This window comes from Labrus bergylta, chromosome 16 (assembly GCF_963930695.1).
Source record: "Labrus bergylta chromosome 16, fLabBer1.1, whole genome shotgun sequence".
Taxonomy (NCBI): domain Eukaryota; kingdom Metazoa; phylum Chordata; class Actinopteri; order Labriformes; family Labridae; genus Labrus; species Labrus bergylta.
In genome coordinates, this window is record NC_089210.1 from 3403499 (window position 1) to 3423173 (window position 19675).

Below are 19675 nucleotides of genomic sequence, written 5' to 3' on the forward strand. Positions count from 1 at the left end.
GCAGGCAGGCGGGGGTGGTGTGGGTGCAGACAGAGAGCATCATGGTCTTGAAGCTAAGGGCACTTGGGGTTGGAGGGATTAGGAAATAAGGTAGGAAAATAAGAATCTGAGGGCATTTCAGCTTCATTTAATCCCCACGACTCCTTTCCAGGAATCTCCTTCAATTACAGATGAAAAATGGAACTCAGGATGAAGATGGCGTAGCTCCGGGTGCAGACCGAGCTTCTCCCTCGCATCCCGCCTCTCCCTCTGCAGCTGCTGGGTTTTTTTTCTCCCACACTGCTTACCGAGGGTTTGCGAGTGGCTTTTTCCCCGACCATTTAGATTTCCCACCATAGTCTAGACACTCCCCGGAGACTCCCGCCATCCATTATAAAGATAGAGCTTTCAAAGAGAAGAGGAAGTGAAGGCCTCACACAGAGCCGAGCGCGCTCTTCCTAAAAATGTCTCACCGACTCTTGCCGACTCCAGATCTGTTGTCTTAATATTTCATGATGATCTCACCTCTCCTCTGTAGTGCGCTGCTACTTACAGAACATCTCCTGTCAAACTGCACTCACGTCTCTGTCATTAGAAAGACTCCAGAGGAGACAATGAGCCGCACTTCAGAGTTCTCACTTCACGCTGAATCCCAGCGGAGATGTGGGTTATAGTTACGGCCTGCTCGACCTATCGTCCTCATTCATCAAACACTCGGCCCTGCGCCGGCTGGCCTCAGCTGGCAGGAAGACCCGGGGTTGGTCAGCAGAAGGGCAGGAAGACACACGGCTCCAATCTCCGAGTCTATTCAAGGTTCCTTTTCTCTAATCACCTACTTCACTTTATGGAGTGACCCGTTTTTACAACTCGCTGACGAGGATCCTCGGCTGTGCTCATCAGCTCCACAGGTAGGTATTGACATTTCTCTGCTAAATACAGCACATGGTGAAAAAGAGGATCTGCAGAGAGTTCTGTCTCATTCTGCTGCTTCTAAAGCATCAAGACTTGATCATGTGAAGAAGTCAAAAGACGGATTGTTGCTAAATTCTTACCGATAGGCTTGTAGGCTTGGCTAGACATCACCTGAGATGGATTTGGGAAACATCTTCTAGTTGAATGATAGTTTAATTAAAGGCTCCTTGTCCAATAAGAGTTGATTATTAATGTTTAGACCATGTGTTAAATCTGGAAAGTCATGGATTACAGGCTGAACTGGAACCATTGTGAATTGCATAATATTGCAAGTGGCATAGCATTCGCACGTATGCAGATGATGGTGTAGTTTCCACACGGTTTGGAATAGGAAGCACACAAAGCAATTTCAAGATACTGAATGTAAATTTTGATTTACTTCAACAGCACAAGATGCTGATAAATCAAGCAGATACATTTAAAACAATAATGGACAGGTAGAAATGCTGGTTTGAGTTCTGCAGGTTGCGTGTCACCAGATGAAAAAAGAAAGAAGTGCGGCTTTAAACACTTTTGATACTCTGATACTTTCCGACGCCATGTGTGTTTGAACAATCTCTGTTATTTTCATGACAGGTAGTATCGAAGAGTACAGAAGCTGACAAAAATCTCCAACATCCATTTCATAAAAAAGTAGATTTGCACCGATCCACTTTTTTTCAGTTCCAATCCGATTTCGATACGTAACGATAGGCCTACTGATTCCAATATTTAATTTAATCATAATTTATTATTGTCTGGACCTGGGTTATTTATACCTACGTTTGTTTTGGTCTTACATTGTTACTCCTTCATTGAGCACTGGTGGTTTGAGGGATACCAGAAGCACTCCTGTTGTCTCTATTTTTTGCAAAAATATTCTTACTAAACACAAGACAACAAACCCCTGGTTAAACCACCACACGACAAAGAGTGCACAGCGTACTACACATGGAGATAAAAGGAAGAAACACCAGGAACATTCCTCAATCGCCATCATGTCTCCATAATGATTTCACGCAAACATACAGCTCAATCAAAACTGTTTGTTCTGAACTTGTTGGACAACTGAAAACAATTCAGAGGCATTGACCCAGTATTCACTGAAGACACTCAAAGTTTATACTGGGATTATTTCAAATAGAAGTTGAATGATTTTGTGTCAGCTCAGAGTGAGACTGGCTGCTTCTGTTCCTCAGCCATGCATGATGGGAACGGCTCCAGCTCCACTGAAACACTGCACAGAATCAGCAGGGATACATCATTGGTGGATGGGTTAAAGCCCTCACTTAAATGCGCTATTTTAGATTTTTTCATTCAGTGATATAAAATAATATTGTTAGATAGGTAAGCAGCAATAACAGAGGAAATTGTGTTACTCTATCTAGACCTACTGCCTTATAATAAATATGTGTAATATAACAATACCTGTGTTTTTATGTAGTAATTTCTTTAACTCCAGCGTTCTCACATTGCCTGTATGTTTAGCCTTAAAGCGGTAATGTTGTTTCTCAGCCCTGGAAGACATCATTAAACATCATTTGTAAGCATACATTACACTCCACGCAGAAAACCGCCCATCTGCTGATTCTGGAGCTCACTGTCGGAGAAACAATAAATCTATTGTATGGCTCCATGTAAAGAATCCCACCGCAGTAACGCCTTCATGTAGACATACATGGAGTGTATCGTGTGCACAGACTGTATGTAGTGTTAATAATGCAGTGTTTACACCCTGGCAAAGAGCAGGCAGCACTGGCCCAGGGCTCTGCAGTAATTAGGGGGCCGTGTGTTGGGGATGTGAAGGCTCGCTGAGTGTCATGCTGATACCACTGGTGTGTTAACAGCAGGGCGCACAGAGCGCTACGCGAGGCCACACCTTGCAGGACGTGGCATTTTTTTTTTTTTTTACTCCCAACAAGTTCTCCCCCGGCTTGAGCTCAGTCGGAGACTGAAAAGTGAACGCGATGCAAAAGTGCTTAAAACGGCAGTTTCACGAGTTTCTGCTTAAGGGACGGCCCCAAAAGATGAAGAAGTCCCAAACACACATCCTAAATCAAAATGTCTATTTTCACAGCAGAGATAAACATGTTTAAGAGATATGATTTATGCCTAATTTGGAGGTGTGAGCATCCGCGTTGTAGCGGTTTGTCAGAAGTCTTAAGGCCCGCCTCCCCTTCAGCTCTTTACCTGTTGTTAGGTTCGACCAAAAGTTTGACCAAGTCAGCATCTCCAATATGGCAACCATCATGGATGAGCTTCAAAAACAGCCTCTTGTCACACAGGCTTCGTCCATATTTATACATTCTATGGTCAGTGGCCAAAAACAAGGACACACGAGGGCATGTAATTGGACATCTTCAGATTTCTTTAATTTATTTGAATTTTGTATCCTGTTTGTCCGGGCTTTCTGTTGAAGCTCCTCTGAGGACCTTCTGGTTTGTGTTGACTTTGGCGCCCACCCCCCTTTTTGTGGTGCTTCTCATCGCTTCTGTTTTACTCCTGTACAAGAAATCTCCACCTGCTCCTTACAGAAGATTTACAAGTTTGTTTGCAAGCCAGTGCTGCACTAACTCAGATAAAATCTCAACAAGATATCATCTAAAAAAACAAAGCTGTTAAAGGGCCACAAAACATGAACAGATTGAATATAACCCCCCCCCCCCCCCCCAAAAAAAAAAACTTGACGACAAAAAAGCAACAGTTTGTAAATCCTTTGAGTAAAACATCCATCCATTATCTTTACCACTTTTCCCGTTTGGGGTCATGGGCTGTCATGTCATTGACAGCTGACATATAGAGAAAGACAACCAGCCTCACTCACAGTCACACCTACAGACAATTTAGAGTCCAACTCAAAGCCGGAGTTCAAGCAAGCTCCACACAGAAAGGGAATTGAACCAGGAACCTTCTCGCTGTGAGGCAGCAACGCTAACCACTGCACCACCATGCAGCCCTGGCTGAAATGTTTAGAGTGAAATTAAAAGTTTCAGTTTTTCCCCCATACTACCAGTCACCAATAATGTAAAAAAAATGTCCCTAAAAACGATTTGATACCATACAAATCTGAAAGTAATCATTTTCCGTTCACATCATTAACGACCAGAAACAACAATATCAGTTTTTAAATGTAGGAGCATCTCAGTCAGCTGTCATGTTTGTTGTTGTCATCACATGCTGCATCTTTCAGATGTTTGTCAAACAGCTGCAGTGTGTCGACGGATGTCATCGCATGCATGCTTAAACATTCCTTTGAATTCCTCAGTGAGTTTATTCAATATATTATACATATATGTTTTTTAGTACACATGCAGACCACAAGCTCACATTTCTGCAGAAACACAGTCAAAACGCTTTTCCAATTCGCGACACGAGCAGACCCGACTGGATTCCTTACAGCCTCTTGCATCTCCGTTTGACATTAATTGATAATCAAACAAGCCTTCACATTAGACATTTATGAGATCAGCCGAATTATCTATTTAATGTAACCCAATTATATGCAACCCTTGTGCACCAATCAACAGTAATTCCCGGGCTCATAAATGACAGCCACAGCGACAGATTTAATCAATAATAAACATTGATGAAAACTTGCGACCCGCTTCCAAAGAGGGTAATTAACAGGAAGAAAGAAAAAAAAAAAGAAGAAGAAAAACAAACTGCTGTGCCGAATTTTCCTTTTTTCTTTCGGAAAAAAAAATTAACTCTGAGATCCTCGAGGTTTATGCCTTTCAAAAGAATCTCTTCAAGCACATAATCCGGCACAAGTGAGAGTGTGTAAAACAAAATTTCAATTTCCTTTTTGACAGTAAGGGATGGACTTTTTTTTTATCATTTATTCTTAAACTCAGGCTTAGGCCGCTCCAGCTCTTAATTGAGGCCTTATGATTTTTTTAAGTTGTTGCCTTAAAACTAAAATCCATAAATTATGAAATGGGCCTTTTTTTCTCTTCTTTTTTAAGGTCAAACTTAACACCAGTTCAGCCTCAAATGCAGAAATGGCTGCTCCTGTGTTTTCAGGGGGCTGCAGAGGAGGAGGACTCATCTTTTAATATGCCTCACACGGGACTTGTGTACTCGGAGCTGGAGCCTGGAAAGTCTGATATGAAATAAGAGACTAAGATGTGGTGGGGTTCCCTGGTCTAACATCCATGCATAGCACTGTCACATCCTGTAGAACGTCAGCTAACACACGTCAACAGAGGAGGCATCAAACGAGGCCCCATTAGAGACTTTGGGGGATTCTGCACATGAAGCATGGTTTAGGTCCGACCTAAAACTCTTCTTGACAAAATGGAGGTAAGTGTGCACACAGGGGCCCACTGTTCTTACCAGTCTTGTAAAGAGGGGCACTCCCAAATGCCAGAGGTGGTCGTTCAGCAGTCCGCTGTACACCACGTTCCCGAAGACGGCAATGCTTCCTGACTTACACAACGTGTTTCCTACAGGGACGAGAAAGAAACACAGGGCAGACGTCATTTAAACAGACAGGAGGCAGCCAGGGGGCAACTGTGTGCACTCCGGCAGTGAGCTGTGAAGGAGGGGTGGGAGGGGGGGGGGAGGCAATCAGAGGAAATAACAGTGGATGCATCATTGATTGTTATAAACATTGATTTCAGAGGTTTATTGACCTTACATGTAATGATAAATACAGCGGTAGCATGTCTGCAATCGATAAGGTTTCACTGACTGAGCCAGGTGGATCTAACAACACAGGGAAGTTGTTTATAATAACTTAATAAACATGTGGAGCAAACCAAGCGGTAACCTCCGGTGATGAAAAATGAAGCCAATGAGGAAGTGCAAAATCCTTGCACTTGGTAATATCCATGTATGAGGTATCTATTTTAATTTAAAAAATGATTTTGGAGCATGTCATATCCAGTAAATATGGTTTCTGTTAACATCCAAATCCTGCTCTGACATGGTACAATGAATCACAGATAACCTAACCAAGAGCGTAGCAGCTCATATACTTTAGAGAGCTTATTGAATAGCTGAGCGCTTTTATTGTGAAATGCCGCGTGACCTACATTATGGCTCTTCCTGTGTGATGAGTGACGACTTATCGATAAAGTTTCTATTTTTTGTAGATTTGAGTTTTCTAAGTCGTCATGACCTCTTAAGAACTCAAATCTACTGACATTGCGAAAAAGCTGTTCATCTTTTTTTATACCGGTGTTATGGTTTAAAAAGTGACCGTGTTATCTGGTGACTTCTAGCAGAATGTGTGTGTGGTTCTCGTCGTTACAACGGATGTTGAAGACGAAAAGTGTCCAAATGAATGTTGCTTTGTTTATGTTTGTTATTGTTGTGTCAAAAATACCAATCACATATGTCTGTTACCATGACAACCATGGTTGCACGCTGAAAGTTCCCATCTAACACAGTCGCTCTTTAAACCACAACACCGGGGGAAGTTGATGTAAATGTCAACTTCAGGCAGTAATAATGGAATGAAATGATTAATTGCAACCAAAGTTAACATCTTTATTCACAAAGTGACATTTTATTTTATTATCTGTGACCCCCCCTCTGATCATAACTGTGCTCTTACATAACTCTCACTCCCTGTCCGTTCGCATAAATTAACAAATTTAGTGTACGTTCAAAGTTTTCAATTCCTGAATGGAATCAAAGCAGGAGCTTCCAGTCAAACTTTGGCTCTTAAAGATGTTTCTCATTGTAGAATCCGAGGTTCTATGAACATTCAGATTAGCATGTTGCTCGACAGTATCACAACACTGCTGTAAAATGTATACAACCGCCCTCCTACAGAAGTGCTGTCCACTGCCTGTGAGCATCCTCTCAAACACACTCTTAATTAGCTCAGTGCCAATGAGCGGCCTTTACCACAACACAAACACACGCACACATGTGCCCACACACTACACACACACACACACATGTCCCCGAGAGTGTGATGTACTGCACACTGGCGTCCACATGTATGTGATGAATGCAGCTTATGGAACGGGGCGGCACAGCAAACACGGGGTCCCCATTGTAATTCCTGCACAAAAGGAGCGCTGCAAAGGCACACCAGGGGTGGAGTGAAGCAGTGCTGACAAGCAGCACATGCATTATTTAAAAACAAAAGTAAAAAATGCCCATTAAAGTGTCAGTGGTGCTTTCGGCAGTGCTGGCTTGGGCGCGGTGTGCGTATTACTGTTATTAATGGGCCAGGCGTGGGGGGCATTTCTTCAGTGTGATTGCTCTGCTGCTGTTGCTGCTGCGGTTCAAGCCCCCCCCCCCCCCCCCCCCCGTTTCTTCTGTGTGTGTGTGTGGAAGAGGAACAGACACAGAGCATGCTACAGACAGAGATGGAGAGAGAGAGAGTGAGACCCCTAGAGCACAGTCAATGAGCTCCTACAGCTAATATCATTTCACATTATTGAATGCGTATTAAGGCAGAGAGAGAGAGAGAGACCTTGTCAGACAAATAGGAGCACCAGTGCTTATATCAAATTCTCATCCGCCGTCACGGCAACGTCTAAAAAAAAAAAGAAAAAAGAAAAAAAAAGCCGGGAATGTAAGTCAGCATATTGCTAAAATAAGTGCACGCAGTTTTTTCTTTGCAGTTTAAGATCAAGGGCTATACATTACCGCTCCTGACACAGCAGAATGAGGTCACTGTGCATGTTGTAATTACAGCTGGGCAAAACACACTGTGCTCGCCCCGCTGCAACACCGGGAGAGCATGCAGGACCAATAAAAGGAAAAGAGGATGCCTTTTGATCTCTCTGCTAACAGTATCGGAAAATATTTAATCAGCGGGAATAAATAAATTGAACAAAATGATCGTCTGTGTTTTGTGTGGGGATCAATTGCAGAGCGATGTTGCACGTTGAAAATCAATGCACCGGGGTGTTTACTGTTGGTGCACAAAGACTCATCCCCTGACCCTGCTCTCTCACTATGAGGCAGTTTGTTATGATATTATTAATGGTGTTTACATTCAGCGAACAGAGCATGTAATAATCTCATTTCAACGTATTTGCATGTTAGAAATGTCACAAAGAAAAGACAGCTTCACCCCCCCCCCCCCCCCCCCCACAAACTCTCCATTTACATTTAGTTTAGTTTACACAAGAAGCTCTGCACGTTTGCAGCATCTGTAGTTCTCTTCTATCAAAAACAATCGAACCTAAAGCTAAGCTGATTGGTTCACGCTTAACCTTTTTTTTTTTGGTAGTTATTCGAGCCTTTTTAGGGCTCTTCTCAGCACTTGGGTGTTCTCTCATCTGCAGAGTCGACAGCATCCAGCCCCAACCTCTGATGAATTATTAATTGTGTGATTAAAGTGTGCAGCCGTGTGTGTGTGTGTGTGTGTGTGTGTGTGTGGCTTGCAAGGAGTATAAAGGAATGCAACCTGCAGTCTTCTTTTGTATTATCTACAACTTTTTACTCCTTCACTGATTTTTTTTTCTTCAGCTTCAGAACAGAACATTTAACTGAAGGCAGCAGATTATTTAATAGGTAAAATCATCGAGCATGTACAATACCTGCGAGAGCACGGCGAACGGGAGGAGAGGGTATTGTTTTATTAAGTGAGTGATGCCTGGTTGAGTCTGGCTCAATTTTTCTTTTGGCTTCAAGTCAGAGTTTCTTTTTTTTTTTTTTTCTTCTTCTTCTTCCATCTCATCTCGGTGTAGACATGCATGGAGTTCATGCCGAAGCAGGATTTCAAGGCCAATACTTTGGGTTTGAACCTGCTTTATAAATTATTCTAAATGTCAATATTCAACCTTAAACTTCATACTGTTTCAAACTTTTCAAGAAGAAGAAAACCGTTGAAGCACTTCAGGCGGTCTGCATGGCTGTGGCGTTGATCATTTCTGCGTCACATCAGGATTAAATATCACGGCGATTAAATGAGATGGGATACAAAGGTTGCAAAAGTCTTCATTTTATAAACTCATTGAATCTCATAAGAAGTGAAAACTATAGTCTGTTTCTCCAACTGTAATCAACGTTTCAACACTTTATATGTATATTTACAAGATATTAAAGAGAGCCTGCATCTTTAAGAAAACACAGAATGAGACTGATAATAACAAGATTACAACGGAACTTTTATCTTGCAGAACATCGAAGTTGCTACTTCACCACCGAGTTGTGATTGGGATCCTGAAAACATCACAGTCCCACTATTAAATTATTCACTCATAATGTTTCCATTCCGCGTTTCAAACTATTTTAAGTTTAAAAATGAAGAAGGAGAAGCTCAAAAATAAGTTGCACGTTCATTTTTCTTATTTAATATTGAAGGAAAACATGATGGATTGTTGGAATTGTAATGTGCATTTTCACAGCTTTTTGATACTTAAACACAGGGTTCTCAAATGTTTCATCTCATGACCCCCAAAAGCTTGCGACCCACCCCCCTCCACTGACTTAAAATAATCTGCAGTTTTAGCTCTATATGGTAAATTAAAAAAAAAAAAAGGTTAGTATCTCCACCTTCTGTTTCCAGCCTCTGATACGTTTAGAAGCAGATAAATGGAAGGAGCCATATGAGTGTGGTGTGTCAGCCTTATAGGTGACTGTGGTTATTTAGATGCATGTATTAAGAGTGCGATGCCCCCCGGCCTCCTCCCATGCTCTCCGGTCCCCCCTCCCCTGGCTCTGTGCCGTTGGAGGTTGATAGCTCTAAGCATTCAAACTCCAGAATGTGCGGCTCACTTCTAGCAACGAGGCACATTGCTGCAATGCAATAAGGGAAAACAACACTTTTAATAATTCAGGCCCTGAGACCGTGAGGGGGGTGTGGGTGTGGGGGGGGGGTGAGGTAGAGGGTGGGGAGTGGGGAGGGGGGGGGATGGGTGGAGGGAAGACGTCTTAAAGTACCGCAGAATGGCTCATTTAGCTCCTGCTACGCATTATTAAAGTTGTATCGAACCCCCCTCCTGGGTCTTTCCGAAAGTTTTTTTTTTTTTTTTTTTTCATTTTCCTTTCCTCTTTCCCCAAAAGCCTGCGAGGTAACCAATAACAGCTAGCAACATTTATAAACGACAGAGTATCCTGCACCTTAGAGGAGGAGGTAAATAATGGTGTAGCTCTTAATCTCTCTTTCTCCCCTGTCCTCCCCGCTCACTAGTCCTCCGGTCTGGAATTTGTCAGTGCTTTATCCTGTTTGAACCGTAATACAGAGCCCACCCCCCCCCCCCCCCCGTCCAGATTATTTTTCTGCCTGAGCTAAGCCCACGATGCATACAAAAACGTGGGGAATGAACCTTGTACGGAATCAAATTGAGTCATAAAATCGTGTCCGGTGTGGCACTGATGGACGCATGATGGTACCGTTAAGGACGTGTTCAAAGGTACTGTAAACTGCCTCGGAGCCTGATTGGCTCTTTTCCTGAGCAAAGACAGTGAATATGAATAAGAGATACGCAGGCACATGGAAAAATGGGAACACACTCCAATGCAGATGTGTGCACATTTTGTTATCTGAAACAACATGTGCACACAAAAGATCAGTCTGACATGTGTATACTGATCATACTAACTTACTGCCTCAGCTCTATGGTTGGAAAAAAAAAACCTCACATCTTAATCCACACTGTTGCTGTCTGGCAGCATGATGTATAAAGTATTCTGTATCATCTTGATTCAGCTGCTTATAGAAGTGTTATGATGTTTACACTAAATGAAATGTTCAAACCAGAGACTCCATGTTTTTTTCTATGGCAGCGTCTTTCCATCCAATGGGGAATTCTCCAGATATCTCAGGCATGTTTCTGGAAACTTTGGGACGTCTATGCAAACAAAATCAGTTCCATCAGTATGTTTACATGCACGGTGAAGTTGGGCCGTCGTTATAGCTTGATTTCACCGTTTGATTTGGACTGTATAGCACCGGCGGAGGAATTGATTTATTGACTCAGCTACAGTACGTGGCGACATGCCCACTTTCAGCAAGCTACTGTGAGACCTTCTTCAGGTTGACCTACTACATCACAAACTGATTATTCGACAAACAAGTTAGCTAGCTGCAAACAGGTTGTATGCAGAGTCCCTCTGCACCTTTAAGAAAAAGCTAAAGACCCAGCTCTTTCATGAATACCTACTAACTTAATGATGATGGTCTCCATATTATTGATGATGATGGTAATGACGATGGTTTTTGTTTGATAACGACGACTTATAAGATGGTTTCTATACTGATTAGAGCTCTCAAGAACTGCCCTCAATGTTGTGCTTTGCCTCTGGTCACTTCCTGTCAGCACCTGTGTGTCCAATCAGACTCAAAGCTGATCGTTTGCTCTTACTGACATTGTTCCCTTTTTTCTAGATCCTTGCTTGTGTTGTTCTTACTCTCTGATGTACGTCGCTTTGGAGAAAAGCATCCGCTCAGTGAATTGTAGAATTGTAGAATGTTGAAAGGTGGAAACGTGGACATCATTGCAGCCCCGCAGATTTCATATGCTACGCTTTACATTTGGTACAAACGAGTCGCACGCTATCCCTCATGCTAAGGTTATATGCTAAGAGAGACAACAATGCCGTATCGACTCTTGAGTCAAAGTCAGTGGCCTGTCCAGCAAGCGCATAACGCCCTGGCCAGTTTAGGCGTTAGGTTGATACAAATCAAGGAAGAAGTTGGCTTATTTTCTCCTGGACTTATCTTTCAACCTGTTGCGTCTCCTCCTGCTGGCCATTAAACACAATGCAGATTTTTAGACACCCCCACATTGGCACCACTTTTTGGCTGATTCTGTATCGGCTATGAAATAAAGGGTTTGGGGTGTTGGAGGGGATGGGGATGTGGGACCTCCATAAATCCCTATCAAGTCAACCCCCAACAAGCTCTTTCCTTTTTGTAAAAACTTGACATTTCAGAGATACCGGGGAAGGTTTTCAGCCCTGCAGCAACAAATTACAATTATTATAATTTATGATTAGTGCTTACGTTGCACAATACAAAGAAGGGGGAAAAAAAGTAAAGGCCTATTAAAACGTCCATTTAGGATATATACACCATGAAGTGCTGCAGAGCTCTTAAATCAAAGTCTGCTGTGCTGTAAGAGACGCAGAGACACGAGACAGAGAGGAAGACATGTGGCTGTCAGGTGCTGTATGATTGGTTGATATATCGACCTCAAAATGAGGAATTAGTGTGGTCGAGTGAGTGTTGTTTATTTCTGGATTGATGGTCATGAAACACATTAAAGGGATGGTTTGGTATTTCTGAAGTGGGGTTGTATCAGATACTATTCGATACGTTTATTAGCCACAGGAGACGCCGGTCAGAGAGGCCCCTTTATGGAGGGAGTAAATAAAAATGAAATGTTAAGTCGTTAGAGAGAATAAAAAACGGCAAAAAGAACGCCAACACAGAACCGGCATGAGATTTTTTTAAATGTTGCATTTCAGAAAGTTACACTTTTGATAACTGTACTGTAGTCTTTCTTCATAATAAAATGTACAAATTAAATGCAGTGTGCCTGGTACTTTGACTTCTACAGGTTGAATGTGTGATCCAGTAGATTGTCGTACTTGAACACCAACATGAAACCAAAACAAACTGCTGTTTAGCGACACCTCCGACATTCTCAAGCCTCCGCTCTCCTCTAGCGACACACCTCCAACCCCGCCTCTACTCGAGTTCCTACGAAGGAGTTTAGCGCTTCGGCGGACAAAATAGTCCTTGACTTGAGCTAGCTCCAATTGCCTGTGTCCTGCATCCTTGTGTTAGCATGCTAATGTTAGCATCCTTTAGTTTAGCAGCTGAGAAATTCACAGTTTTGGAAACCCCCTACATTTTTGTTTCTGCCAATTCACAAAAATCTACCCAGTCAGTGTTTCCGCTGGTCCAACCTCAAAGCACCTCTTCACCTCATATCCACCGTTTGATGAAAGGACATCAAAGCAAAACCCGTGCAGCCAGCCAGTCATCCATCCCAGCCTCGACGTCAGACAAAAACCAGTCGTGCTGCAGCTTCATCTCCCGCCGAGTGCCAGACTCTGACGTTCTTCCTGCTTCTGCCATCTAAGCTGACTAAACACACACACCCTGTTTTTCTTCAAAGCTATGCAAATTAGCCACGTTGCTAAGTGGATTCCTCTTTTTTTGCAAGCCACAGGGCCAATTTTTCTATCTACAGAATGTATACACACACCTACATACAGTAGAGAGCAGAACCCCACGGGGGGTTCTCGGCGGTCTTCCCCTTTCTCATAACACAAGCCTGCTTTAATAGATCAGTTGTTGAATTTAAGGTGAAAGGAATGTACATTTCTCTGCAGCAGGGAAAATTAAAAAGGGCAAACCCAGGCGAGGAAGGGAGGGAGGGGGGGTAGCTTATGAGGATGAAAACACTACAGCTCTGTGATCACTACACGTTTACTATATGGTCCAAAAGTATGTGGATAACCCCTCCACCTTTTTGTCTTTTGCCACTCTGTCTGAGATCCAATCAAGCCGCCGATGGAGCAAAACCAGAACTTTGCACACAAGTGTGAACAAGGCTGATGCAAAGTATGATCATGGTTGCAAAAAATCTGTGACTTGCTTTAGTGTCAACATGTTTAGTTTTAGCTTATATGAGAGTTAATAACAATGAAGTACATTCAAACCAGTTTCCAGTTTATTTCCCTGTCTGTGTCCTTCCTTCCCTTCATTTGACACTTTCTCTGTCCCTTCAAGGAGTCTCTCCTCATTCCCTTTAATCTCTCCTCATTAGTGCACGGGCGTGTTCACTTTATGGTGGACAGATTAATAAGTCATCACCTGCACTGGGGTTATATTCACCACCTACAGTACCAGGAAAGAAGACTGCATGGATGCATGAACAGGTTGTGGGAATATCTGGTTATAACTGGTCAAAATGAGTGGCAGTAGTACTGTGACCCCCTCCTGCTTCTAATGAGATGCAGCAGGGATGAAGGGGGGAGGGGGGGATGACAGGAGAAGGGCTGTTTCTGTAGTCAGCAACATCATTACAATAATGATTATTATTGGTAGAAGAAAAGTGTGTTTTGCCGTCGTAGAATTGCACTTAAAAAAACAGCGACCCTATTTGCTGCAGTCATTTCCATTCTGTCTTATCATTATCTCTTCATTATCATTATCACCATTACGATCGGTCACAGCATTATTATCCTAATTGTTCTCAGCATCATGGTAACATACTGCAGCTAATGACAACCCCAAGATGTGCAGACAAGGGGGGGTTCGTAATGCAGAAATAAATAATGCAAAATGGAAACCAAAAAAAAAACGACCAATGAAAGTTCTCGTAACTGCCCATCTGGCTCGAGATGGTTCTGCAGAAACAAACGAGAGGTTGGAAACCAAAAGCTGTTTTGATGTCTCAGTCTGGATGCACGCTGGCAACAGGAGAGGGCCTCGGGATTCCATCAGACTATTGATTGCTACCAACGCTCAAGTCCTGCTTTACCACCCTTATAAACAATCTCTCTGTCAAGCACATTATAGGGCAACAAATGATTTTATTTCATAGATTTTTGGATTTGGCTGATGAATTATGCATTGATGTTCGTACCCTTGGTGCAAGAGAAAGGAGGTAGAGGGTGTTGAAAAGGAGAAGACAAAGGAATGCATCATGCTCCGGCCTGTATACATGAATGGTTTCTCTTACAAAAGGTTTTTTTTTTTTTCTTTCTTTCTCCCCCTCCTCTAACCTACATCAGCCATGCTTTGTCAACATCAGCTGAGTGAGAACTCCCAGGGGCCGACAAATCTCCTGTAATCTGCCAGACCTCCCCTCCATGTCCGGCGCTGTTGTTTCCTGTATCCTTCTAAGTGTTATTGAGTCTGCAAACTCTGAAAAATTGTTATCAATTTGGGTCCAGCCCAGCACCTGTGAAAGGGAACAGTATGGCAGGTTTTTTTTTTACCAGTTACAAAAGGACTTTAGTGCCACACACTCTTGGCCCAGATGTTCCGGATAATGGGCGACAGTAAAACTATAAAGAAAGATGCTTACAGGCGGTAAAAATTTCACCGTTTATATTTTGTGATGTTCCATTGTTTTTTGGAAGGTGTTAAACTCTGGAGGTCAATTACTGCTTCCTGATTTATATAAGTGGAGATGTGTGTGTGTCTGTACTGGGACAGAATACATGGGCTGAAATGCAATCAGAAAAAGATTGTATCTAGATAAAAGCCCAAATATATTTCACCACATCATCAGCAAATGAGTATTTCAGATCACAAAAAGGCACTTTGACAAACTCAGTCTTTCTCGGTGTCCCTTCTCCTTATCTTGTTTTCTTGGCAGGATGATCCCATACAAATCACAAGAAGTTAAAGACTTGGGTCTGTTGCATTATTTGAATGAATCACCAGGTATATGATCCTCTACAGTAGCTCTGGATAAACGACTGAGTGTCAGGATCTCACAGTTCTTCCAACAGCGTTCTCATTATTCCCAATATCAGCTCTCTTAGTAAATATCAACTACTTCATTCTGGGTATTTTATTCAACCTGCTGGCCATGGTTCAAACCAAAACTTGGCTTGAAGTGGTTTGCTATCAATATCAGAGATAGCGTTTTGGATGTCTGAGATGCTCCTATTGGTTCTCAAAGCTATGAATGCAATGTTTAGCCTGAGCCAGTGTTAGCCATGCAGTACTAGCTGGACACTTTACTTTTGCAGGCAGATGAAAACTACAGGGTGGCACCCAATACAAAGTCAGTGGAGAGCCATGGAAAGATACCCTGCTGGTTGGGATGGGATTTAAATTAGCTTGATTCATGAATGTGTGCTTTCAAGTTTAGCTCTCTGTCCCAAACGCTCGGACAGAAATTGGGAAAAGGGCTTTTGGGTGCTCTGCACCCTCAGCCTGGAGTCTGTTGCAGAATGGCTTAAAGCTCAAGGGAGCTGGTGTCCTAATCTAAAATGAAAGCCATGAAAAGCAGATTCTATAGGATGTCGATGTTTTAGCTCGGCTGTTTGAACAACTGATTCCCGGATATGACTCATAGATGGTTCTATTTTGAATCCAAAATTCAGCACTTTGTAAATTGTACCTTGTCTGTCTTTGTGTTTTTGCTGCTGCCTGTCTTGGCCAGGACTCCCTTGAAAAAGAGGTTTTTAATCGTAATGGGACCAACCTGGTTAAATAAAAACAATAAATAAAAAAAAGCAAGATATATGGTGGCCACAGGTAAATCTCCTGTAGGAAGCAGGGTAGGGTCTGCAAAATATCAAAGCAGATTGATGAGTCTGACCTCGTAGCGTACCCATCCAGACGGGGTTAAATCTAGTCAAGAGAGGCAAACAAGCTCTTCACAACAGCTGATTTTCCAACATGATGCCTTTTTGCTACTTGTTATAAAATGGAATAACAATGCAGCTTCATTTTCTGCATGCAACAGCACCGGCGGAATATTAACTTTAATGTCATTCTCTCTCGTCTGTGAGACGGAGGCTGAATAATGTAGCAGTGGTAGCTCACTTCCTGAAAAAAATCGCCAAAATCACAGGGGGATGATGATTGTTGCATCGCGCCTGGCATTTCACTCGTATCCAGTATCGGACCAAGGCGCTCTCAATTGCACCCTGGGGGCTGGAGCTCGCTAACTGAAGAGAAAAACCAGGTCAACTGATCGGGGAATTGTGTCGTTATCTTTATATGTGCAATGCTGCAGTCTATGCAGTGGCACAGCACCTCGCGAGCAGATCGCTATGTTTTACAAAGCAATCAGAGCCTGTTATCGACGCATGAGTAGCAGGGCTAAACTACAGTAATCCACTTCATGTTTACTAATGAACCGCCATTTAGTGAGGCAGCTCCATTCTGCATCGGGCTGAGGGGTGGGGCAAGCACTTGTGTGAATTTTCGAGTGAGGAAGCGCAAGGCCTGAGGGGGCGAAGCGGCGGCAGCCTCCCGCCCCGGACTTGACATCCCATCATGAGGGGGGCCTGCTGGCTGGGCCGCTTGCTGGCGATGCAGAGTCTGTTTGTTGTGCATCCATCAACCCCGGTGTCCTGCCCAGGAGCCGATCGATAGCCAACACAAAAGCTCATTGATGACAGACAGCTCTTGACAAACATATAGCATTTTTTTTCTGTCTAGTATAGCAATAATCTCCAAGGTCACTGTGAGACATTCAATGGCGGCCGGGGGAACGCGAGGAGCTCATACCAAGTCATCTCTTTCTGTGTCTTTTCACATGGGGGGGAACAAAAAAAAAGAAGGAGGCCTGATGCATTTTAAGTCAGCGTTGAAAGCTCTTGGCACATTGTTAGGCGGCCGTACACAGGAATGAATGAAAAGCACGGGCTCTTGACAAGTGGTGAAGCTGCCTTGACATGTCGCTGACTGACAGCAACCCCCATCCCCCCCATCCCCCCCACCCGACCCAAAGGACAGATTACTAACTTGATACTTAAAGGAGTAATGGAGGCCCAAATTTGTGGTAAGTTTTGGTCAGCACAAGCTCAAATAAGACCAGCAGGTTATATTTCTGGATTGTTTGTGAGAGAAATCTCAACGTTCTGTTTTCCCTTTTGTAAGTCTGTGTGACAGCTGAGACGGACAGCACACACACACACATGCAGACTACAGGTGTGTTAGGGCACAGACTTGGAGTTATAATAGGAGGGCCAGGCTCCCCCCCCCAGGCCATCCTGCCAGCTGGCCGGACTGAGTGTGAGTGATGCCCAAGCGAGGCAGCCCCATTAGGGAAGTGCTGGTGGTGAGTGCAGGATAGCTCAGGTAATTAAAGCCAAACCAAAGCAGGCAGGCGAGGCGGGGGCTCCCAGATTTATGTGGCTGAGTAATGCACATACTGAAAGGCAGCTCGCCGTCCAAAAAGGCCTCCCTCACTTACAAACAGTCTCGAGAGGCATTAGCTTCCTCACCACTCTGATGCAGCCTATTACTCTCGCTCTCTCCATCTTGTTCCTCGGGTTTTTGTTTTGAATCTGCGCTCCACTGGCGAGACTCTATCTGATAAAAACATCCACTTCGACACGATTAAGACTTAGATTTGGATTTCTCTCAGTCTGACATGATGATCAAATCTATCCGGAGAGTGGATTTGAGACATTTGTTTGAAAAATGGGTACAGCTGCTCTTTAGCCTTTAGCGTTACAGTGAAAGAAGTCAGCCTTGTTAGGGCCCTATTGAAACCCAAGGAATTATTATAATCATAGTTTCTGCAAAAATGAATCACATTTTTGAGGTGGGAAGAGACTTTATTTCTCCTTTGGTCAACTAAGCATTAAACTCTGAGCTGATAGGGACCACTCACCCCCTCCCCCCCCCTTATGTGAACTCTACTTGATCTTTGCTCTGAATTAAAGAGAAAATTATATCCGAGCCAGCCTAAGTGCATCTGTGATGTTTTTCGCCACACCTTGTCACATTACGACCCCCCCGCCACCCCCCCGTCCCCCGACGTCCATTAACATGATGTCGAACATTTTGGAAAACGATAACAGCATGTCTGAGTGGTTGATACCCCTTCTGAAGTCAAGACTGTCAGGAAACTGTCAGAATAAAAAATCTTAAAAGATGAAGCTCTCAGAGGAAACCAACCACACTCGGCGTTGAGGTTTCTTGGTCGATCACACCTGTCAGCCTGTACATCACTTACTCATGTGGCTCCTTGTTAGCCATTTGATGATGTGGATAGCTTTTGGACTACCTTGCTTCCTTAGAACAGCTTATGTCTGACCATTGCTTAACCCAGGGTTGGCGGTCAGATAGATATGCTAGAGAGTGGATCAGCTCAGATACTCAAACAGAAAAGCAGAGATCAGGGGTGACTGTAAAGGTAGCGTATACTAAATCCAGCCGGCTGTCAGATCGCATTTCAATCCCATCTCAACCGATGGAAAGATAGCCCTGGACATACAGACATATCAGATGGACAATGCTTAGATTGTCAAACAGAAAAAAACAGATGAGCGGGAGAGAATGAGAGACGGCTATAGCGAGTCCTCTGGAGAGGGAGCCGATGAGGAGGAAAAAAAAAGCCAGATGGGTAGACAGGCATAGAGTAAATCATGGAGGAGCTCCTCAAAGCCGGGGCAGTATGGAGGATGGCAGCGCGGGTTGGGAAGAGTTAGCCGCAGTGTGCGCCGGCTAGCATTATCAATGCTGACAGGCAGACAACCCGTTTATAAGGAAAGGAAAAAAAGCATCAAGGAAATCCTGCTCTTGTCTATCCCCGATTGAATTACTGCCTCGGTCCAAAGATGGGGAGGTAAAGGGTGAGGCGGGGTGAGGAAGGAAGGGGGGGGGGGGGGGGCAATATTCTTTGATGAGAAGGGCCTGCTCCAAAAGCGTACAGAAAATGTATATCCGTACAGTGCCTCCCTAAGGGCTCACATCTCACAACTTGGCCCATCTATTTTTATTTGTTCCCCGTGCTTCTAGTTAATGCAGTGCTGCAGCCCACAAAATGGAGAGGGGAGAGGGAAGAAATAGGGAGGGGGGGGGGGGGGGCAACGAGATGCACTGCTGGGAGGGAACAGGGTGTAGATCGTATGACCCCTGCGATGTTGACGGAATACTAATGTCACACAAAGTTCCCTGGCAAAAGGATACAAAGAAACAAAGTGCGTATAGGGGAATGAGTTCGGGAAAACACACTCACAACACACTCAGGTGTGTGTGTGTGTGTGCTCGTGTGCAGATGAGCACACACGTGCACAACGTCCTCACTTTTCCCCAAAACTCACGCAAATGGTGAAGTCCCGGGAAGCCTAAAGGGGGGAAAATGGCTGCCAAATGAGACCCCCGAAGGGCTGCCGAGGA

General features: G+C 43.7%; 1 protein-coding gene across 1 annotated transcript in view; it reads right to left on the minus strand.

The window, feature by feature from the left end:
* Positions 1–19675, minus strand: part of LOC109994097 (RNA binding protein fox-1 homolog 3) — a 441124-nt gene that overhangs the window by 151721 nt on the left and 269728 nt on the right. The window contains exon 6 of the mRNA XM_065965158.1: positions 5266–5375. Coding sequence (XP_065821230.1) covers positions 5266–5375 — 110 coding nt within the window. The remainder of the gene's footprint in view (positions 1–5265; positions 5376–19675) is intronic.